The 24,847-nt window shown below is 38.3% G+C and overlaps 1 protein-coding gene across 23 annotated transcripts in view; it reads right to left on the bottom strand.

Moving 5' to 3' along the window:
• The window catches only part of CACNA1C (calcium voltage-gated channel subunit alpha1 C), a 480,521-nt gene that overhangs the window by 388,534 nt on the left and 67,140 nt on the right, over positions 1–24,847 (bottom strand). For all 23 annotated transcript variants that reach the window (XM_069861396.1, XM_069861462.1, XM_069861443.1 and 20 more), the window contains exons 2-3: positions 19,875–20,196; positions 16,770–16,875 (exon numbers count right to left, since the gene is read on the bottom strand). In XM_069861396.1, coding sequence (XP_069717497.1) covers positions 16,770–16,875; positions 19,875–20,196 — 428 coding nt within the window. The remainder of the gene's footprint in view (positions 1–16,769; positions 16,876–19,874; positions 20,197–24,847) is intronic.

The raw sequence follows: 24,847 nt of genomic DNA, 5'->3' as shown, positions 1-24,847 counted from the left end.
GTTTTGAATGGGTTACAGGATGACCTCCACAGAGTTAGTAAACTTACTAAGTCACTTTGGAAAAAATGTCAAAGTGTTGCTGTGCTTCCGCTACACTGAAATTGAAAAGACTAAAAGGGAAGTAGATGCCTTGTTTAAAAAGTGTAGAATATCCCTACGTGATTAAAGATGGTTCTTGTTGACATCATGCACAAACAGCAAGCATAGCCTGTTCCTGTAAGCTGTCTTCTAAGTTCCCTAATCAGGAACTTTATAGGAAAGACTGAGGATTCTGCTCAGGCAAGGTTTCTGAGGCCTTAGAGAGATCTATTTTTCTGATATCTGGGACACTTATATCTGGATTCAAATTTGCTAGGGAATTGATGAAAATAGGGACAGTATCTAGACTGTGCTGCTAGGTCTGTTTTCCCTTGGAGACAGGCTGAAATGTCTTGGGTCCTGCTATCTCCTTTATAGTCCTTGTATGTGACTCTCCACTGAAAACTCCTTGAAATAAAGCTACTGAAGGACATCATGAATAGAAGAAGTGTCACAAGTCTGATGGTGAGTCGTCGAGCTGCTTTGTGACATTACATTGCCAAGACTCTAATGCAGGATTCACGGTGTCACTTCACAGATTTCCAATTTCTCTTGCTTAACCACAGTGCAAAAACAAAATTAGATTTTAAAAGATATGTATTGAATAAAGGACTATATCACAAATGCATGAACTGACATTGTGATATTATCTGCCTCCCTCTCAAATTCTAGCTGAGATTCCTATCTCAGCTTAATACCACTCTTCCAACTCTCTGCACCATCCTGAGATGAAGACTTTTTGCCAAATACTCTTTTAAAATCACTGAATTCCCAAAGCAAATATTTTTTTATACAACTGGAAGACCACTTTCACATCCAGTGCTCTGGACAATCCACAACAGCATCCTGAACAACTGAGGAAAGCACAGAATTTAGTTTTACTGTAAGCAAGGTCACCTTAAATGTATCTGGACAGTAGTATTTCATGGCAGGAATCATAGGTGCTTTGAATTTATGAGCCACAGCTTTGATGACCAACCTTATTAAGAAAATAATAAGGGGGAATTAAAGTGACATTCTTGGGAAGAGTTCAGCCATGAGAAGGGATGTGAAAGAAGCAAATTCCCTATGAATAATTTTACCAGTCAAATTCACATTTCATTTCCTAAATTCATTTGGTCCTAAGTCTGCACTTTGTAAGCCAAACCTTATTACCAAGAAAATTAGCAATTTGAGGTAAAAGTGCATTTTCAGATGTCTACCTGAGTTTGGCAGCTCCTACATTACTGTCTCAGGATGAGCTTCTCAGCTGACAGCCTTGAACCTTCCTTTTTCCTCAGATTCAATTACAGTAGCAACACACAAATCTTCAGCTTCACTTACAATTATGGTCTGTTAAACCGAATTCAGTAAAAGGCAAAGACTACTGACCTTAAAAGATGGTTTCAGTATTATGAGTCTCAGATATTCAAAACACATTGGTTCCTTTTCTTTCCTTCCCCTCCATGCCAGCAGAAGGTTGGCACAAAATCATAAAACAAAATGTCTTGGACTCTTTCTGGATTTTTAATCCTGAAGCTCTGGTTTTCAGGCCTCCCCACACTCCTGAAAAAGTGTTCCTCAAGCTCAGTACTGTGCCTTCAAGAGTGACCATAATCAAAAGTCAAAGGAAGATCAATGACACGAAAGGCATGTTCTTTTCCCACATACTCTCTGAGTCTTCAGTTATTTTCAGCTCAGGAGGATTCCTCAGCCTGATGCAGTTTGTATATTTATTAACCCACAATGGATGTATCTTCCAAATTCATGTTCCATTCTCCCCTAGAATTGTTGTAAAATTTTCTGCTTTCTTATACAAGTTAGACTTCAGATTAAACCTCTTGATTGTTCATGAAGTAATGTCAGAGAGAACAGTACAAAGAATGAGTCATTTCTCTCTCCTGACTCAACTTTTGTCCAGAAATGCTATTTTCCTGTGAGGCTGTAAGGGAATAGGTGGAAACTACTGCTACTTGCACAAGTTTCTTGTCTCCCAAGTGCCAAAATTCATTTTAATAAGCTATCAAAACAAAAGACTATATTGAAAGTCATAAAAGACTTCTATGTATCAGTCATTTCCCATCTTTAAATTGTAAATACTTCTCTGTCATTCACTCAAGGCAGACTGGAAAATGAACTTTTGCTCACTGAAACAAAATATCACTGAGTAGCAAGAAAAAATCTACCAAGACCTCAGTCTATTTATCAGCAGACTAGTCTAAGATGATTTAATATAAACCAGCTTCTGTTGTCACGGGATTATGAGTATTTCAGCTGGAAAAAAAAAATTTGGGGATGAGAAAGAATTATCACAATCATATCCAATTCATGTTTAGGACAGACTATATAATTTCACATGAAGTTAGGAGTCTAATTCTTCCCCACACACCACCCTCCCAAAAATGGGGAGGAAATGAGAAAATTTTAATTTTTAAATAAATAACATCCCTGTATGTATACAATGCTTTGGCTTTCATCCTTCTTCCCTTCTCCCTCTTCTAGCACTCAGTGATGGAAGAAAAGACAAGTACAAATCACTATATGTCATCAAGGCAAAGTTGTCCCTGAGAGTCTGGCATCATGCCCAGGATTTTACTCACTCCACGACAAGTGGTGTTCTCTTCAGCTAGGATTTATCCAGCCTCATCAATAAATACCTCGAGCATGGTCATTTGATGGACATGATGAGATTAGATTCCAAAACATTTAGGGCTTGTATACAGTATTTCACTATTGTAAAGAAAACAGCAAATATCCTGAAGCAGGAACAATTTCTTTTTCTAACATTAAATGTCTGAACAAATTGTTGTACAATTCTTGTTGGCCAGGCACAACATGAGGGAGTTTTAAAATTCACTTGGTGCTTTTTCTCTGTACATTATTCTATGAGCCATTTTCTCCTCAGTGTTTGCTTTACAATCAACAACGCTTTTCACACTTATGCATGATGAGGGAGAATGTGTTCTCATCTCTGTCTTAGGAAGTAAGGTCTGGATTTGTCTACAAGCATTCTGTTCTTGCTTTCCTGATGCAGTCCAGGAAATTTAAAATAACAAGGTTTAATATGGCAAGTAAATATAACAGACTCAAAGCCCACAATCAGTCTTTCTTGTTCTCTAGTGTAATTAAAACAGATCTACTGATAGCAGAACAGAATAAATACATAATTATTTGTATACAAAGTGGGGGTCCAGCAGGTAAGATGGAGAGAAGATGTATAGACATGACAGGAGTAGCCAAACAGCAGAAGAAACACAACATGTTTTTTGCAATCTGTTTGAATGAGACTCACTCACCAACTTAGATCAATCTGAGTGCTTCCAATTTTCCTAGAATAGTACAAGCTTAAGAGTATTTATCAGGGAATTGGGAACTACTGAACAATGTTTGTCAGCACAGCCAAAAAGAAAGGCGTATGTCTGGGATCAAGGAATGTAGGCCAAACTTATCAAACTGTCATTACATATTGGAGAGCAACAGTTCTTCAGAGTGGCTTCCAGATCACAGTCAAGGGTCAACCAAAACCAAGCATCAAGGCAAGGCTTTTGGATAGGATGGCTCATAAGGCTCATGATGCCTAAGGAGAACCAGAGAAGAGTCATTACCTTCCTATGCTGTGCTAGTGAGAGCATCATTGAAAACTTTATCTACCTCCAATGTCCATCCTTCAAAGATTATGCTGATCAGTATTTTCAGAAGAAAGAAACATAAGAATTATTATCAGGAAACAGTGAAAAGATAGTAAAAATCCTTATATGGTCCTCATAATAGGGACAATTAAGCCATCACTCAAGTACCATCTGTCAGAATTTACATGGAGTTAGGAAAGTCATTTTCATTCTTGGTGTAAATTTGTATACTAGCAGAAAAATGTATGGAGCAATCAAAAAAAAAGCTCTATCTTTCGTCTGGTTACATTGTTCTTAAGCAGCTTAAAATTAGACTGGAGGTTGTCCTTACATGTCTGCTATACACAACTGCCCTTTTCTTGATAGAGGAATTACTGCATGGATTTGTATGATCAGTGGACAAGACTAGATGCTTGAAATCACTACCTCCCACTTCACAATACAGTCTGATTGATGGAGGTTGCCTCCAAATCTGAGTTTGTGCTTACCTCCAAGTCCTGCTATTGTCTAGTTCATTTGGTCTCTCCATAGTCCCACTGGGGCAGGCATACTTTCAAGAGGTCATAGGCCACTTTATTTTAAGCAGTTCGACAAAAAAAGGCATCATTTTCAGTTCCCTATGGATTTATACACTTTCAAAAGGTCAAAGGCTCTGCTGAGCCCAGTTTGCCTTCTGGGTTGGAACAGTAAAGGCACATCAGTTTCTATAGCCAGAGGCATCCAAAGCAACAAAGGCACACAAAGCAGTTGTTATCACTGTATTTAGCTGTGGTCAAGCCCTTTGTCCATATATGCAAAAGCATTGATTAAAGGCAATTTGCAACAGTCTCCTGATGAAAGCTTAAAACAGCCACCCGTGGGAGAGCAGTGAAAGGCCTCACCTGCTCTGCTACTATTTCAATAGCCTCCTTTCCAGCACAGACTGTCAAATCGACCTGCTACCCATCCCAGTGATACAGGAGGGAAGATGCAAGGAAGAAAAAGAGGCACTCCTCCTACACAGCTGCTGCAGTGTGTGCATGCAGAGACAAGGGAGAAGCCTCCAGACTGGTGCCTGTTACCCTGAACATCTGTGTTAACATAAATGTGTATTTTTGTTAGAGACTGAAGTGACAGGCACAAGGCCTGACAATTACACAGCCTCTCAGTGGTGCAAGTTGCCACGAGCATCACTCAGAAACATCCACAACCCTGGACCTCAATAAGATCTTGGAAACGGATCCTAGCAAAGGTGGAACCATGTTCTTCGTAAGTTCTGCTTGAATGTATTAGTTCAACAGAGACTTTTTTAAAAAAGCTAAGACATAATGAAGAACCAATGATTCAAGAAAAGGAAAAAAAGTATAAGTTATCATCCAATGAAACCTTCCTTTGTATTTTACTGAAGTGCAGCAGCAGGCACACAGGCTGGGAGCCATGTTAGTTCATGTCTGGTCGGTAGAGGCAGGGCATGAACCACAAAAAACACTGACTGTTTTAAACACAATCTTTTAGATTCATATTGGAGTCCAACAATGTAACCTGCCTACCATGGAAAAGGTCTTGAGTAAATAGAGCAAAGCAGAGCACATGAGCAGCAGCTTGAACACAAGCTGTGATCTCTCTTCCTCTGAGAGGGGAATCAATATCTCCGTGGTCTCTTTTTTCAATACAGTATTGAAATGTGAAAGCAAAGGTAAACATTTCCCAAAGGAGCTGTCAGCCAGGACTGAATTTATTTCAAGAGGTATTTATCAGAAATATTTTCACAGCTGTATCAGCACTTGCTGCTCTCAAATACTGCATTGCATTCTCCCTAGATTAGCTCCTGTTCTTTAAACCTTTAAAACACTATGTCCTTCACATAGCCATATTCTCTGTAAGGTAACTGCTACGTACATGCTCAAGCTTAGCAGAATTAGGCCTTCTGAGAGTCACAAATACATTTCAACATCTTCTTTTTTTCCCTTCTCTTTCTTTCACTCCGTAAGATTTCACTATAGAAAGATCATCCAAAAGACTCAAACACATTTTCATATTACATGGCCTCTGAGAGGCTAAAACATTCAACTTTGTTTCATCTGCTTCTTCCTTGCTCACCTATGGAATACCAAATACTTGCACGCAAAAGCCTGATGCTTTAAAAGGAAAACAAAGTGGCAGCAGTGCTGGTTGTATCATAGGGACAATAAAAACTGAAGACAAAATAGATTTGGACATTAATATTTATATCCAATATAAAGAAAAAGAGGCTGAAACTGGAATTACTTTTTAAGTATGTTGACAAATGTGTCAAACATTTAATTAAGTAACTAGAAGGTAATACTGGAGTTTGAGTAGCTATAAACAACAACTTATTTCTGGTAGGATGAAAGCATCACACCCCTGAGATGGACAAAAATTATATGATTGTTAAATGAGAAGCGGGAAACAGTGAGGAAACAGTAAAAAAGTTAAATAAGATAAGGGCTATAAAAAAGTCAGTGACTTGATTCACAGCTAAAACTTGGTTCTGGTTGGGTAAAGGAAGAATTAATCATGATTAATGACTTATTAAAAATTAGGATACAAGCTGTGGGATTTAAAGGAGATTTATCAGGTTTTTTGCTGGTAGAAATCAATGCAACTTAAGGTGCACAACACAGCTGCACATCCAGCTCAGATATCTGCATGCAGATGCCAACTTTCAGCTACTATTCTCCCTGCTTTGAAATACAGCATTAGATTTTATAGAAAACTCCAGATGAAAATACAGTATCGCTCCATTGCTATAGTTGCACATGATTTTTCAGTGTTTGCATAAGCAAATGCTTAGTTAGCTTCTTGGACTCAGGAGGCACCTGAGGCATTTAATAGACATGGGAAGCTGGAAATCTTCTATTTCCTTCCCTTCGCTTTATGGACAGCAGTGGCTTTAAAGAGCAGAGGCTGCACTGTTTCCTTGTTGTGCAGAAAAACAATCCTCAATGGTTAAATGCCGCTATATCTGCCACTACAGTACTACAAGTCTTATGTGTGTTTGAGGTTTAGTTTGTCATTGCTATGAGTTAGTGTTAACAGCTAAAGGAGGTGAACAGGAGCTGTTCATTCTCTTCGATGTTATTTCATCTTGCGCTCTTTCATCTCAGCCAACTACTCTTGAAGGGCATTGATGTGCCTTTTGTTCAGATTCAAACACTATCTTTGTGACCATAAGGAGAAGCTCTCTGTTTGTTTTTAAACACAAGTTTAGATTGTGAAACAGTTATGCAACTAAATCTTTAAAAATCTTTTGTGACCACATGTTTGGCTGTATAATCTCATTTAAACAGGGATTCTTCTTTTAAAGTTATTCTAACAAACAATAAGGTCTCAGAAGGATAACAGCACTGTGTGTGCTTTCAATGGGTAAAAATAATAATAATAAAAACCAATCAGGTTCCGCTTTTGTCTGAGGTTTTATATTTGAGGGTATGTAATAGAACTAAAACATCTAAAAATGCCCATATAAAAAGCATTCACCATGCTTGAGATCAAAGAGTAATAGTAAGAGATTAAACACATTTATTGCTAACTAGAAAAACATTTCAGCATACAAGATGAAGATGATCATATGCAAAAGATGATTGTGTCAGTTCCTAATATAAGCAATCTAATTACAAGTTTTACAGCAAATAGAAAGGCAACAGCAAGCCAGCAGAAGAGGAAGAATTCCAAAATCCCAAACTTTCCATTAGTGCAAGTTTATCAGGACAGCCTGAAAAATCAGTTGCATGCTTGCCAACACTGCTAGCTGGGGAACCACATACATGCTGCTTCTGGAAAGTTTACAGCGTGGGAGTTGAGCGTCTTGCTCCTGCCATCACCAAATTCAGTGCATGAGGCTCAAGGTGTTGACACCACTGTTAGAAAGACTGTAAGGGAACTGAACCAGCAACAACAGAAGGGTAAGAGTATTCAAAAAGCAGATATGCTCTTTTCAACAGGCATTCTGCAATAGAGCTTAAGATCTGCATGTATATGCTTACGATGAGCATCAAGGCATCTGTTTACACCATGCACATATGAAACTTTACAGGTATACATAATTAAAGTGTCTCAACTGAGCAAAATATCATTCCTTAGTGTGCCACAGACGATCACACATCATTAAGGTTACAGCAGAAGGTTAGAAAAACACTGTGGTCCAAAGATGGTCCAGCTCTCTTTCCTAGGCTTAGAGGAAACAGCTTGCTAAGGATGTTTTAAGGATATAACCTGCTGTGCCAGCTTGCCAGCATCTGCCATAAATGTAACATATTGAAGAGAGATTAATGAATGTTTCCTGCTGCTTGTTAAAAGTCTTCCCCCAAATGCTGACCTTCCAACATTGTATTTTTAATAGAGACATTTAATTGATAACTATAGGCTCTTTATAGCTATTGTGCAAGAAAAAAAGGGGATTTTTTTTTCCACAAGGTTGTAGACAAAGTGATTTATAAATTGTCCAGCATTTCTTAAAAGTTATCAAGGATGGTCTTAGCTTTCTTTGAAGAACAGGCTGTCCATCATTCAGCCATGAGGACTGAAGAGCTGCTATAACATATGGACCCTCATGTTTTTAGAGTAGAAAACATGGGAAAAATAGGAATTGTCTACAAGGAGAACAGTTAGTCAAACTTCGATAAACATACAAAACATGTTCTTCCTTTACGCAATCATGCCTCCTAGCAAAAAGCACATACATTTTTTCATTTAAGGGGATTATGAAAAGTGCTGGGTTTTTTCAGTTTTCCCCAAGTACAAGGACTATTGCCTTTAGAGTCAATGATTTTGTAGATGTTAACAAAGCTCAGTGTTCCAACAATTGCTTGACAATAGCACACACTAAATTAGTGGATGGATTTGCGTAACTTAGTCATGTAAACTCTAGTGAAGTCAATGGGTCACTTGCCTTACTAAAAACCCAAGAACACTGTATAATAGAAACTATACATAAAGGAATCTAGAGATCATATGTAAAAGCATCTATTGAATTTCTAGAGATGCTTAGGTCCTAACATCATTAAGGGGATTCTGATGAATTCATAAGAGAAGTCTAACATCCCACAGACTTATTAAGGACCAAGGACACATGCCAAAAAGACAATACAAAAAGTACCTGCCATTTTGGAAATGGCCACTGCTTTTAAAAGACTCTGTTACTTTTGCAGGGTCAGGAATCAGACTACAGTGAGAACAACAGTACTTAAAATCTCGTTTGACCTGCTTCCACATTTTTCCTATCTTTCCTGAAGAGAGGCAAAAAAACTAAAAAAAAAAAAAAATTAAAAAAGCATCCTACAGAGTGAACTTGAGGTTTGATAAACAAGGATAATTACCACCTGATAAAAAAATCTGAAACACACTTGATAAGTCAGAGATTTAGAAAGCATACACATAAAGAAAGGGAAAGTGGTAATTAGAGCTGTCTAAAGAAATGGGATAAATGGCTTAATGTTTAGACTAAACCAACGAACTTGCCATCAATCACAACCACAATATATAGTTAAAATTTCAAAATCGCTTACATAGAAACATACAAGCTGCAAATTTAAAGTTACTGTTTTCATGGACTAGGACTAGTTTGCGTAACAGAATCTTTTTTCACAACTTACACTTACAGTCCTACTTGTAAGCAAATTGGAGTATCCATTTCTTCTATCAATCTTGTAAGTTTTTGAACAAAGGTCCTCTCTCTGCAACTCCTCCAAACCAGGATTGCCCTTCTTGAAAAGTTTGATTTTGTCTCAAAGGCATGTATTTTACTTTCAAATCCTACCTGAAAACTACTTTTTCCCCTTGGAAAAAGTATCTCTTAATCCTCTTATCTTTATTACATTATATACTGCATAACATACATGCACTATCAATGTACTTGATATTGTTACAGCGTTATAAATAGCTCATTACTTAATTCTGAAAGCTTCTTATGACATTTTTCAATATCTCACTGATTCAGAGGTGAACCAGTAGCACTACTTCAGTTAAAGCTACCCAACATTTTCCATTATTAAGATACTGTTTTCAGCTGCTCTGAATGGTGATTTTGCCAGTTAATACTACATTTTTCCAAGCTGGTTTCTGTCTCAAGCTGATTATTTGTGCACTCTTTATTTCAGACAAAATAGTTTAACAATATCCAGTGATTTATCCAAGTTGAAAAAAAAACAGCTCAACAACTATTTTCCTTAGTGATCGTATTCTTTATAACAATGTCATATGAATTGCCACATTAATGGCCTTGGTATCAGGGCTGCATCTTTTGCCTTGCCTGCTCACTTAAGTTTTCCACATTGACTTTTAAAAATCTCCATCTGCACAGGTTCCACAGAGATCTGCTAAGACTTAACACCCAAATTGTCATTACAAATATTAATCAGGCACCTTACAGGTTCTGCAGACCAGAATGTATGTGTCACATCCACAATGCTGAGCAAGGGCTAGAAAGGCTCTCAAGGGCCCATGTAGTAACTGTTCTTGACTGGTCTGAATCAAGCTGAAATAAAGCAACTGAATTTTGAGTTGGGCTGCCAGCTCGGTATTTCTACCACTGACATGCAGATACCATTGGGAAGGACACTACTGATTTCAAACATAAAAGGGCTGAAGGTCAAACAAGGGACAGGCTCAGAGTGGGAGACCAAACATTGAGAACAGAAAGTAGAGGTTGGAAGGAACATTGGGATTGCTTGGTTACAGAGACCAGGTTTGGGAGTGCAAAGTGACTTAAGACTAGAATTAACAAGAGAAGTGGTCAGGGAGTCAAAGCCAAGATCAAATAGGAAAACAGGTGAGTAACATATGAAACTGCTATGGAGGGGAGAATGCACTTAACAGGAAAAAGGGAAAGCAAAAGGGACAGGTCTGATGGAAGCTGGACTAGAAGGTGAAAAATTACTTGGCAAAGCAAAGATAATGAACTAAAAAAGCAACAAAAATGAGGACAAACAGACCTGAGAGATCTCAGAACAGATCAAGAGATGGTACACAACATCAAGCGCAGACTGAGCGAGGACACTAGGATCACTGGTATAAAGAGAAGCAGAAGCTCAAGATTTGATTGGGACTGAATAGCAAGCCCCGTGCAGGACAGAAAATTGCTGATGAAATGGTAGAAAGACGGAGCCCATACTTCAGGTTTCTTACAGTAAAGAAAACAAACAGAAATGGCAGAACTGAGGAAGAGTGATAGACAGCTGTAGTTGAGATTGAGGGAGGTTCAGAAGGAGGCATTATTGGAGAGAGACCAAAAGAAACCCCTTTTTCCAGAGACACATAGGAGCCCTTCAAGTATATTCCTTGGAATGGAACCAGGCATTCCTCTGTTATGGGCAAATGCCTCTGAATCCCTCTGCTAAACTTTCCCCATCCTATCTTCACCTGGCCCACACAGAGAATCACCTCTTACCCAGGCAACTCAAGTGGCAGAGGCCTGCCCAAGGAAACCAACAGTTTTGGTCCTGCCAGTAGCATATACATGCGTTAATCTCTGCTTTACCAGTTTCATCTTCACAAAGTCTAGGAAATGACACCACTAGATACAAAAGAAAAATACAAAGGCTGCAAATGTAAGTATCAAATGCTAAGAGTCTCCCTCAAGTTAATCCAACACAGTTGAGCAAATTTTGGCAATGCAGTCCTATGTGCTTCTCTGCAGAAATTAAATTCTGCCCCCATCAGTGCAAGGAAATGAGACCTCTGTCCTACCTTTTACCCCTTTTATTCAGTAAGTGACCACTGGCTTGGATTTTATCACAGATTTTATTCTTTTCTTGACAGTCTTTTCTACCGTATTCCTTGTAATAATCTGTGTGATGTAACGCACTGTTTACCTTTCACTGTGGAAGAAGTAACCTACTTACTTTACAGCTGGGAGAACTGAGAGAGCAGTTTACCCAGGGCCACACAGTTTGCCAACACCAGAACCAGCAGACAAGCTTGAATGTCTTCTGTCAAGCCCAATGATTATTCTTCCACCCTGTGCTTCACCACTGCTAGAGATGCTGAGTATCAGCCTCTCCCTGCTTCTGAGAACTTTGGGAAATGTTGAGCATAAATTCCATCATATTCAACTTCTTTAGTATCACACAGGTCAGTGATTCACAGCCTTTCTGGATTAAGTCCTCATCAAGGATTTTTTGGAACAATCTTTTCTTGCCTCACCCTGACTCCCGTCCCTTTCCGGCCTCCTCGGTCATGCTCTTCCAGCTTCTGTCGCTCACTGCCCACTTTTCAAATACTCTAACTTCCCCAAGCTGTAGCAGTGCTGGCATGAGTCCCAAGCTAATAAAGCCATCAGAGCTTGTTAGCTTGGTACCCACTCTATCCCAGTTCACCTCACCTGTAATGTTAGTATAGCTCAATACTGTATTCACTTACTAATTGTGAACTGTCACACAGGATAATGGTAGCAACGGCACAAGAGAACCAGAAGCTTTTATGCAGTATTCTTCCTTACCCTTATCCAGAAAATCTATCCTTTATTTTTCCGACTCCGTCACCCCCACTTCACTCTCTAACACTTTCTGACTTTGCACAAGAAAAACTGAGAGACTGCTCAATATGCTGACTCCAGAATTCTCCGATATAAAAAATGCAAATTTGTTATGCCAGTATCTAGAAATTTAGTGTGTGTGCACAGCCACATCCACACCTATTGTGTCAGCGTACTGCAAATGTAAAAGATAAAAAAACTTTCTTCTGGTTTGAACAGGAATCAACTGCTTAACTGGATACTACCATAATCACCAGTTAATAAACCAGCCATACCTTCCTAAAAGGCAAGCCCCCTTTCTGTAGGCAGGTGTTCCCACAAACACCAGCTGGCACAAGCACTTACAAGGAAGCAGAAATCCCATCTTTCCTTTCACAGGGTCCTATTTCAGGGTTAACAAATGAATCTGAAGGTGACATCCCATTTTAAGCTCACGTATGAACAAAAGAATTTTTTATATATATATTTAATCAGTGTACAACAGGATTTCCTTCCTGTAATAAGGACTGGGGAGGGAAAGTAGAGCTATCAAAACAGCACAAAAAATCTTCTCCTGCTGTTTATTCAAAGCATAAACAACTGACTCAGTTGCCTTCCACGGAACGTGTTTTAAACCTTGGTCTTAACCTCATTATGTTATCACCATGCTGTGACATTGACCAGGCTTGTGCCATTTGCAGTTGCCAGTAAAGTGACAGAAGCATTTTCCTCTCAGCTTCCTATCTTGGGCAGTCTATAGTTTTATTCCTAAATGTACGTTATCTCTGTTCTAATGCATAATTGCAGGGATAACAAGCAGAAAGCCTCCGTATCAGTTACAACCTCTCATGCAGGCTAACTTTAATTCCCCTTAAACTAGCTCCAATTTCCTGACTGCATCAAGAGAATATATAACTGTTCTTTGCAGGGTCATGCATGAGCTTCCTTTACTTGTAAATTTAAGCAAAGTCTCAACAGAGTTCATTAATAGCAAAAAAATTCTACACCCAATACAACTCCCCTCAATTTGTGTGAGTTCAATAGTTTTCCAGTGCACACGCTGCAGAGCTAAAATGCAAAACTGCTGTAGCCAATTTCAAGTATTTGTTAGTATTTGTTATTGTTCTGGCATTTTTCTTAAAGCTAGTGACAAAGACACAAGTGAGCAGAAAAATAAGAAATCTAGGGTTTAGTATAAATGTGCATTTTAAGAATAAAAGTGTTTCACTGTCCAAGTTACCATCTCTAGACTTGATAAAAATGGCTGGAAAATCTATGGGAGTTACCCTTATAGGAAACCACATTGCAGAGAACCGGTCACAACATTCTTGTGGTATTTAACCTAGTAATACATAACAGCTAACCACGACTCACTGCTGCTGCAAACGGGAAGGAAATATTTATTGGACTATTCTGTATTTAGTTTCAATGCTCATGCTAATTACTGTGGCATGATATCAAATAGGTCTTGCACCTCAAGAGAAGTCTAGCTAAAATGGAGGTCTTGCTACAGGTTACTGCTTTTGTACAGCCAAAAGAGGCGTGTTTTTCTTCAAGCCTTCTATGGAAGACATCTGACAATAAGTACGCCCTATCTGACCAAGGGCTGTTCATATCTGTTAAATTCATAGAGAGCAATTATTTATCAAAACATTATTTAGCTATCATTTTTCTGCTTTTAGGGAGAGAAGGAAAGAAGACACTCAAATGATTACTTTCTCTTCTCTCATTACCCTTTACTCCACTAGCTTGTTAAAAATGCGTGACTGAATTTTTACCTCAGCCCTCAAAGAAAATGTTGTTTAAAAAGTTATAATGAAACCTTAGAGAAGGAATACTCAGACCTTAAGGGAAAAGTGGCAGCTTATTGGAAAATTGTTAATGTGTGACTTTCAGACCTTTTAAAACAGTTACTATCCATGATATGTTTTCTGGAGATACTTTCTTTATGTCTCAGGAAGATAGGGATGGCTCAGGAAACCAGGTACGTGGGAGTTTCTGTGTTAGATTTACTCCTAGAAACACCGAATGCAAAATCAGATTGAGTAAAGAGTTCTTACACAAGTGAAAATTTCATTTGGGCAGCTAGGAAGATTCTGTATATATCTGGCCAGACTCACACTTCTGCACAGTACACACAGCTGTGCATTCTATTAACCTGCGTGCACACATTGCAGACATACGCTCCTCTCCTGTTTCAGATTATGGCCTTTGGAGCTCTAGACTTCATGGCTACAAAATAAATCGGATTGAAAAATACATGCTCACAGGTGGAAAAAAACATTTTAAAAAATCAAGTGAGTACATAAGGTTTTACAGTAACATCTTTTTTTACAGTAACTTCTTTCTAGTCACTTGCATGTACAGTTTGGCTTTTTGAGACTAAGGTCCCACTCTTCTGCAGTTCCTGCCATCTGGAATAGCTTTCCTTTAATTCTGAGTTTCATCTATTCTTTCATCCCATTCCAAAACACAACTAATATTTTTTCACCCTTATCTCACCCATTTGCCTCCCTTTCCCCTCCCTATTTTTCAGTACCTTACTCACCAATCACAATAGCACCATGAGAAAACAAGCAACAAAAAAAAAAACCCTAAACAAATAAAACCCAAGAAACACAAACTAACAGAAGATCACAAGACTGAAGGTTACTGAGCAGACAGAGCTCCAGGGTTTGACCTATAGTGTAGAACAGAGTCTTAACTCCACTAGTGCAAGCCCTTCATGGGATACCAAATATCCCATTTTCCATTTTTAATTACTTTTTTCCATTAAGACCCAAAGAACAAAGCGTAGTTAAGCAGACATCGCATTTGACTTTCTTCTCTCTTACTTCTCTGAAACAGCTATTTAGATAAACTAACAATGCTGCCTCACCTTCAAGGTAATTAACATTTCTAAACTTTCCTGAGATGATAATTCTTGCTTGGCTGGGATTTTTAAATCCTACTCACAAATAACACGACTGTTTCAGTAGATTGACCAAATGATGCAAAGATGTCTTCCAAAACCAATGTAGAATAGCAACACAGCTCACAAAGTGCATGTTTCCTGATAGTAGAACAGTTTCAAATTACCTCATTCAGTTATGAATATACTCTCAACCTAGTATTAGACAGCAGTCTCCTCACTGAAATAAGGCCAATAACCACACTCAATTAAACTCAAGACAAATTAAGATTCCTTTAACCTTCAACTCTGCTTCATTTTCCTCTTCTAACCTTGCAAATCAGAGCATGCGATAAACACCACACCGCCTTTTATAGCCAAAGGATCAATTGAATCTGCTTTTTTTAACAGAAGATATTTATTTTTTAAAAATACCATACTGAAGTGTTTTAAACATACACACTATAATTCGTCATTGTTAAACACTTAATCAAGCTGCCAAAGAGATAATGGCAAAAGAGAAACAAGACTAACTCATATACTCTGTAAATACAGAGAACAGTTAAAAGTTAACAGTCACTTATCTCCTCCTGCTCCTATTTTTAAAATTTTTTAAGGAGTTACAGTGGAAAGGCACTACATAATAATTCCTTTTGTTCAGGGTTTCTTGGGGGGCATTAGAGTTTTTTGAGGTTTGTGGGAGATTGTTGTTGTTTTGGGTGTTTTGGGGTTTTTTAACACACAAGTGCTCTTCCAGCAAATTCCTGAGGCTCACAATTTGTTTTATACAACTTCAAAAGATAGTTAATCAAATTACTGACTTCCAAGAACAGCATAGATCATTTTAATTACAAAGTCCGTTAGCCATTCCAGTTATCCCTACTTTAGAAATATGACTTTTGTTTTCCTCTTCTGTTGCTCTAGTATCTCATATGTCTCAGTAAACTTGTATCAGGAAACAACATCCCAGCTCTTAAACTCTGGGAGCAAGGTTTCATCCCGATCCAACCAGACAAGTAGGAGATTTGTTCACGTATTTGAGAAGAAGAAAAATGTTTCCTGCTAATTCAGAAATTGTGTTCCAGAGTTGTTGCGCCCTTACTGAACAGAACTCTTTGCTATGACTTCACACTAAGCTAAAAGTAAGCATTCTTGCCTTTTTGTATGGATAGCTGTATCCCAAAGCACCAGCATTAGTATCGGTGGTGACAGAGGAAAAGCTATATTCCCCCAACAAGAGAGGAAAAAGCCCCAAACCACAACAGCCGAAACCACAAATATTGTTCAACAAAACACATGCCAAAGAACTGCAAGCATTAATGTACTTCATAGAGATCAGTCAACAATATGTGCTCTCATATATCACCTGGGAGGACAGTATCAATTTCACAATGGCATTTTGTAAGTCAAAACCCACCATATAATCCACAATTAAAAGATTTCTCCTGCAAAACCTGCAGCTTTAAACTTACCAAGCACTTTTGCAGCATGCAGAAATTTGTTAACCAAAACATCAGGATACATCATTCACACAATTTTTGGAAAATTCTTTTCTAAAGCCAGATATACTGAAATAGGTGCTAGCACGAATAGTGGAGGCACAGCACTCAAAACCAATTTTTACTGTATTACGTTCTCATCTTTGGTGGATATATTTATGTTTCCTGGCTTCAACAGTCTCCCTGGTCAGTTTTAGAAAGGACTTTCAAAATAGCAAAACTAAACATCATAAAGGACTTACCAGATTGGAATTGGTGGCATTGGAATCATCTTCTGGAAAGGGGATATAGATAGCTAAGGCCACACAATTGGCAAAAATAGTCAGTAAAATAATTATTTCAAATGGTCTGAGGAACGGAGTTAAGGAAACTGTTCCAAAATGTCCACACACAAATAAAAAAAATAAAAGATTTATAAGAATTCTGTTTAAAGAAAACATTCCAAGCCCCTTATATTCTGAAAAGAAACATATGCCTTTTTAAGTGCTTTCAGGAGCTTCCAGCCAAGAATCTTCCTAATATGTCAAAAGCAGTGTAGGCCAGTCGCGTGCCAGAGTAAACACAGATTTCTTAAAAGTTTTTTTCTTCTTTTATTTATTTAGATTGCATTTTCCCTGTTTTCCTTTAAGTGCGGCTGTATTATTTTTTAATAGCAGAAGCCTGTTCTAGAAGGACTGTAATCTTTCCTCTTACTATTAGTTTCTCTCTGTCTTTTCCATCTGCGTTTACAAACCTTGAAATAATTTCAACAAATGTTTGGGGAATTTTTTGGTTGTTGTTTGGTTCTTCTACCCCCAACCCCATCTCCCTCTCATAAAGTCAAATGCAAGGGCCCAATATATATATGCATATATTTAACTAGAAGATGTTTAAATGATGATAGTTTGTTAAGGTTAAAAAAAGGCTTTGTCCAAACTGTGCTTATACTACACATTAGTGTGTATACTTGTTTTGCTTAAAAATTATTTGAAGGAGTATTTATTTCTCTTTTATTTGCATTTCATTTGGCATCATAGGGAAAACAAAATGTGCCTACACAGTATTATTAGGGACAAGAAGAATTTAAGATATGACAGAGAAACAAGCACCAATTCAAGGGCATTTCAGCCTGGCACCAACTTTGTTAGGGCAAGAAACTGCAAATATTTGGGATGTTCAACAAATAAATCCTGCGCAACCTTGATGTCCCACTGACCGTACACTGGAATCAAAGGGCATTTCTCTGCTGACCAATCTGCTGGCACTGTACGTCGTCTGCTTTGGTGGACTCCTTAACCTTAATTGCTGTGAAGTGTCTCCAAACTCAGACTAGAGACCAGATTTACAGTCTGTCTACATTTACTTGCCTGCAAGAATATCCTGGATGCTAGCTCTGGGATAACTCACAAGTACTGTGGAGAGGAATGAAGAGCAGGATAGGACAGGGAGAATACCAAAGATAACTTGTGCCATAGAGTGTATTTGAGCATAAATTTGTCTACCACGGGACTGGCTTTGCAGCACTGGCAAGTGTCAGTGCAGCATGTATGATTTTGGTCAGCAGGTTTTAGCAGGAAAGAACCAGAGATTGGGTAGTGCAGCAGCCTGAACTGCAAGATATATGCAAATCCTAGGCCCCTGACCACTATGTGTGCTGAGATACATTCTGCATTTCACATACGGAAGAGTCAAAGGGTTCCAAACTCTCCAGACTACCGTGCTTGAACCTATGAATGATAGGAGACACACGATAACGTGCAGGAAGAACAGATCAGGGTAGGTGGACTATATGTGAGATTAACAGGACTTCTCATACACCTTAGGCTGTACGTGCAGCATTTACTGTGTATAGACCTGAATTTCATTCGTTTAGTATCTACTATGCTTAGCCTTTAGTGGTTCAGCAATTAAGCTAACCTCTCCTCAGAAGTTTTTAGCAATTAGGAAAAGTCAGAGCACAGAATAAAATTAAACCTTACCATAACTCTCTGATATTTTTACTTGTCATTGAAGTGTTTCATATTTATAAACACTAAATGTTCCATGAGAGGGTCTGATGGAAAAAAACTTCCATCAACTCACCTAAAACCAAACAAAACCAAAAAATGCAAACATCAGCATCTTTGGATTGCTTTAATCACATTGTTTGGTCTTCTCTTGATCTCAGCAGTGCTGTATCCTGTTTTACAACACATCATTCCCATCATTCATAGCTGATCTTATTCATTTATCAAATGTCACTCTCTGCTCTTTCTCTAAAGACGTGTGGTTACTGGGGTGCTGGCAAGTAAACCAATATTCAGCTTCATCTATTAGTCATCATCCATCATTTTATGCTTAAAGTATCAGAGCTATGCCAGACAGGATAAAAGGAAGAAAACTTAATTAGAAGGATTAAAAATTTGCATCTGAAGAAGAACAGAATAGGCAAGCAGGTAGTTTCAGGACATCTAAGAATTGACAGGAGCATTTTTAACAAGTTCTTCATTTGAAAAATACGTCCATGTCAGCAAGACCCACTATACTCACGTTCAGTTTTTGTCTTCCTAACATCCCACCAGACCCCCAAAGGAACAATATTATCCTGTTGTCTTAAATGACATCATTTTGGGTTTTATCATTAACTATTGTCAAGTTCTGTGCTGGCTTCCCTTGATATGCTTACCTATCCCTAACAACAGTTTTTTTCTTTTGTATTTACTGAAGAATCCCATTAGTTTGTTATTTACTGATAATTGCTGGCCAGGGTTAGTACTGGTTTCTCTTTGGGGAGGTGAGGGAAGTATATTTTGTTTAAAGTTGTGTTTCACACCAAATTCTTAATTCCAGCTTGTGCTGATCAGACTTGAGTGACTAAAATGCGCTTTGCTCTTTCCACATAATAAAGCCAATGGCAGTTAAAGTAATTCTTTCCTCTGTACTGTATAAAGTGCAATGTCACATGTTTATCAAAAAAAGGGTGTGATTCAAAGTAACAGGGCTGTTGAACTGGCAGCATCTCTAAGTGCCTGCACTAAAAAGAAGAGAAAGCAAGCAGCTGCTATCAATTCCATACAGTCAATTCAATTTTGGCCTCAGATATCTTGTTATCTCTAATTGATTCCAGCCTGGGCCACGTGCTTTCAAAAGAGCAGAATTCAACCCCAGACCTTTATCATTTATACTTCTAGCGATTTCTTACACGCGGGTATAGTTAAGGCTTCAGTCCTAAACTTTTCTAACCCCAGCATAAAGTATATCAGTTAAGACTGTATGTTTCCAGTGGCGCCTTTCAACCTAATGTATTGATTTCTTCACACTTATGAATTGCGCCTGATGTGCACACAAACAATTTGTGGTTTTCCAAATAAGAACATCAAAAAGGATATTTCCATTCGACGATACTGATGCATGCCCTCCGGATGGGATTTTTCAGTGTTAAACACAGCAGTGCCCGGGGAGGACGTGTAGCTGTGGTGGTACCCTGTTTTTTCTGTTTCCCATACTGCTGTCGTTTTCTCTGCGTGGAGCTAGCTGTGGATATTGTTGCATTGCCAGCACTACCCATCAGTTTGGCTTGTCTGGCAGCATCAATCGCAGCTTGCCAGGACAGAGCTGCCCCTGGAGTAGGGATATGCTCTGGGGCAAGCCCTGCAGCTGCATTGGCATTCATGTTGGCATGAGCTGGACGGGGACTCCCATAGTTGGAACCTATGAAAGATAAAAAAAAATACAAAAAAAAAAGAACATAAATTTGTGAAGAACACTTTTTAAACAGCAGGAAAGAGAAACAGTGTTTTTTAAAATCTTAAGTATCACTAAAATCAAGAACTACGGTTAAGTGTAGGTTATCAACCTACTACCAGCTTGTTCCTCCAATCCAAACTCTTGGTTTTAAACTAAACAGAGTTCAGTGTTAAAACTGCACACTCGAGAGATCGTGTTTCCCCTTACATATGATCAGCAGAGACTGTGCTTCAGAAAAGGTGTACATGCAAGAAGCACACAGTAGAAACCCAGCAGAGGAATTAGACGACCTTCTATTTCAAAGCAAATTCAACATCTACTATTGACAGTGTTCCACTTCAGATTTAGAGATAAATATGATCAGAGGGGCTAAATATATCAGAGGGGTTCCAATGCACTACTGGACAAAGGAAACAGAAGACCGTGTGATACTCTGTTTTGCTTAAAATAGCAGATGAAAGACACTAAAAACGGGGGAAATGGCAAACTGTTCTTGAGTAGAAATAATGACCTAAGATGAATTTTTCATAGCTGGATGCACAGTGCCAAAATATCACAACAATGATTGCATTACCAATGAATTAAAGCAGGTAAAATAAATAAATCACATTGACACACAGAGTGCAACAGTATAAGCCTCTACCTAGAAAGCATGCAAGATTTTTAAATTCATTGCGCTGAATCTCAAGGAAGAACATGATAGAGCTGGATGTTATTTTATGTAAGGCATTGCCATGAGAATTCCAGGCTGTTATAGTTTCATTGCATAGCAGGAAAATCTAGAGCTTGTCTCTGCTAACTGAAAAACCTCCTAGTTGCAAAGCAGCCAAAGGAAGCTGGTGACTAATAGGACTACGCCATGTGAAAGGGAAAGCTGAAAGAAACAAGGAATGGAAAACAGTTAATTCGCATCGCTCAGATTTTGAAACTGAAGAAAAAGAGCTTTCAGAATCACACAAGCTCAGCAGATTTCCTCGATGAAGAAGGCAATCAACTGCTGGACAAACTTAGTTAGTTTTCTAAGACTAAGCAAATTGTATACAGCACTACTCATGGGATACATATTTATTTTCAGACTAGTTCCAAATGCAATTTTTATCATCTATATGAACTCCCTAGCCTGAGGCATGCTGAAAAGAAAAATAAATGTAAATTTACTCTAATTATTCTCCAACTCCATCTCTTCTTTAATACTGACCGATTAGAGAGGATAAGAAAGATATGTATGTTTTCCAGTAAAAGAAAACTTGCTGATCCATCGCTACCGTGCTCTTCTCATGCTGACTAGACCATGTGGTCCTGAAAATAAACAGCTGCTATATTCTTCTGCAATTTACAGATGCATCAAGCTTCTCTGTTATTATTGCTTGTTAATTAGGTTTCACATGAGGATTAAAGTTTATGCATTCTGAGTTTGATGCACCAGCAAAGGTAAGAGTACAACTTCTGGTGGTTTCATTGCTTTTGCTTCTACCACTATCACCACTTCCCATAAAGAAGTGCTTGGTCTCAGTTTTCAAAGATGAGTCACTAATGGCAGAGTTATATTAACAAATATTGTAAATATTGATTACTGATAAGGATCTGTCTGTTTTATGAAGCTCAAAGACTGCAGACTTTATCTGTACTAAATAAGTAATGGTAGTGACAAATGACTTGATCTACAGGCAGTTTATAGAAATAGCTTAAATTAAAGAGTGAAGCTTCACAGAAAGTACATTCAAGAACCGAGTAAAATATTTTCATAGAGAACATAGCCAAAGTTTCAGGGGGAATTAAATTCTACCCTATAATTTAAATGCCTAGTATTAGTTCCTAGGAAGTAAGCAGAACACAATTCATACTGAACTTGTAAGGCACCATGCTAAATTTCACCTATAGCACTCATTTCTCCCACAACACAAAACTATGACGGATTTCCTGTTTTTATTTTGCAATGTAGCAGTTAAAATATTTCAATTAATTTCCCCACTACAAATAAAATTTCACAATGCCTAAACCACTTCCATCATATTTGTTTATACTGTTATTAGGCTGGAAGTTGACCGAAAGTGGGAAACAGAGAATCAGCCCCCACTCAAATGCAACAACTCACTAAGCACTGTGAACCCAGTATCATCATTCTGCTAATCCCTATCACGCTTTAGCAAGAATTTTTACTGTTGACTATGTCCAGCTGGTGCACAAAACTCTCCTCTCTCAAGCAGTTCTGTGCTATGGATCATGAGTTTAAGCATTTGAATAGAAATTAAACAAAAAAGTCCACATAAATGAATTTATTTGATTACAAAATTTTTGACAGAGACTTTCATTTCTGCAAAAAAATACAAAGTTGCAGAACTCCTTCAAATGAAGATGCAGCAGAAATACAGGTCTCAAAAAATCAGAGCTAAGTCAGAAAATAACAGATAAGGTTGCTACACAACAGGAAATGAACCACGTTGCACAAAATACCTAACATTGTAAGCTTACAACTAAATCACTGAAATGGTCATCACCCAGAAGGCCACCTGTATCCTGGGCTGCATCAAAAGAAGCATGGCCAGCAGGTCAAGGGCGGTGATTCTGCCCCTCTATTCAGTTCTTATGAGACCTCATCTGGAGTACTGTGTCCAGTTCTGGAATCCTCAACTTAAGAAGGATATGGAGCTGTTGGAACGGGTCCAGAGCAGGCTATAAGGATAATCAGAGGCCTGAAGCACCTCCCATATGAGAACAGGCTGAGAGAGTTGGGCTTGTTCAGCCTGGAGAAGAGAAAGCTCCAAGGAGACCCTATAGTGACCTTACAGTACCTGCAGGGGGCTACAAGAAAGCTGGAGAAGGACTTTTTACGAAGACTTGTAGAGATAGGACTAGGGGCAATGGCTATAAATCAGAAAGGGGCAGATTTAGACTGGAAATAAGGAGGTATTTCTTCACAATGAGGGTGGTGAGGCACTGGCACAGGTTGCCTGGGGAAGCTGTGGCTGCCCCATCCCTGGAGGTGTTCAAGGGCAGGTTGGATGGGGCTTTGAGCAGCCTGATCTAGTGTGTCCCTGCCCACATCCGGGGTTGGAATTAGATGATCTTTAAGGTCCCTTCCAATTCAAACCATTCTATGATTCTATGAAAATCATTATTAAAATTTGCAATGATGACCATTAATACCATTATAAGTGTTATTTGCATTCTGAGAATATCTATCTACTGTGCAGTCTACTGAGTAACTCAAAACCATCATTTAAAAAAAAAAAAAAAGCAGTGATCATTTTATATGAGAAGTAGCCAAGTTAATGACACAATGGAATTGCAGCTTTTATGTTTCTTGACTCCATCTAGTTATCCACATATTTATTTTAGAGGAATTCATGCGTAGATTAGTTCTTTAAATGAAAACAGAGCTATGCCAATGTGGAATGCCACCATTCTTTTCTTCCATCACTTTAGAAACATCAGAATCCTAAAAATGGAAACCTTGAAACTGTGTTGCACAACTGCATTTTTCTCCAAATCAGAAGAGAGATGAATACAGTGAAAGACAAAACTGGTTAAACCATTATATCTCAATCAAACACCGAAAGAAAGCAAACAGAAAGTAGGAAACTAGTTACACTACTAGGATCATGTGTAAGACAATTTCAAGCACACAAGAAAAAAGTTGTGGAAGAGAGATGCCTAACAGGAAACACAAACAATAACACACATACATACACACAAATGTCAGTGTATGAGATCATCTGTTAATATGAGGAAGAATGTGGAAAACATTGATCTATTAACCAACGGAAAAAGAAGAGTATTTGATAAACGCCTGTAAGACGGCTTAAGTGTTACATGACCTTTTTGCACTAATTTTTACTGAAGAAAAAAACATCCAGAGCAGGTGACTAGCACAATTATTCCCCAAACCAAAAGAGGTATCATTTACAACAGTGAAAGAGAAATGACAAGTGAGAAAAACTTAAATAATGTCCATGCTTCAACTACTTTGGTACCACACCCTAGAATATCCTAGAATATTTAAAGACTTTTCTGATGTAACCTCAAAGCTGTTAGCCATTGGTTTGAACTCATGAAACACAGGAGAGATCTCAGAGGACTGAGAAAGGGTGGAGTCCCCAGTGAAAAAAGGTAGGAAAAGGGGAAATTTAACTCCAGATGAACTTCAGCCGCCCAAGAAAAGTCTGGAATAAGTAAGATAAACACATGTCAGCAAGTACTTGGAGGACAACGACTGAAACAGCAGTAGACGTGTCTGTCGTGAATACGTTGTGTCAAAGAAAACTAAATCCTTATAGAACTGGGTAACAGAATTCACAGGCAAGATGGAAGGAGTAGGTTCCACGTCTCCTGACGTTATTAATAGTTTCATGAGGTCTTGTATGACAATTTCACAAGGACACTAGGAAAACACTGCTAGAACATGAAAACAAAACCAGCAGATACCTGACAGCAGTTATCCTTGGTACACAGCCTAAACTGGAGGATGTGTCACATGGATGTATGCAAGTGCCTGTCCTGGATCCAATTCTGTTAAAGGTTTTCCTTGATGATGTGGATGAAGAAATGGTGAATACAGTTAATAAAAGAGCAAGTAACTGTCGAGCTGGGAGATAAAGCAAGTACTCCGAAGAAC

Source organism: Phaenicophaeus curvirostris, chromosome 1 (genome assembly GCF_032191515.1).
Source record: "Phaenicophaeus curvirostris isolate KB17595 chromosome 1, BPBGC_Pcur_1.0, whole genome shotgun sequence".
Taxonomy (NCBI): Eukaryota; Metazoa; Chordata; class Aves; order Cuculiformes; family Cuculidae; genus Phaenicophaeus; species Phaenicophaeus curvirostris.
This window is presented reverse-complemented; position numbering and strand designations above follow the sequence as displayed.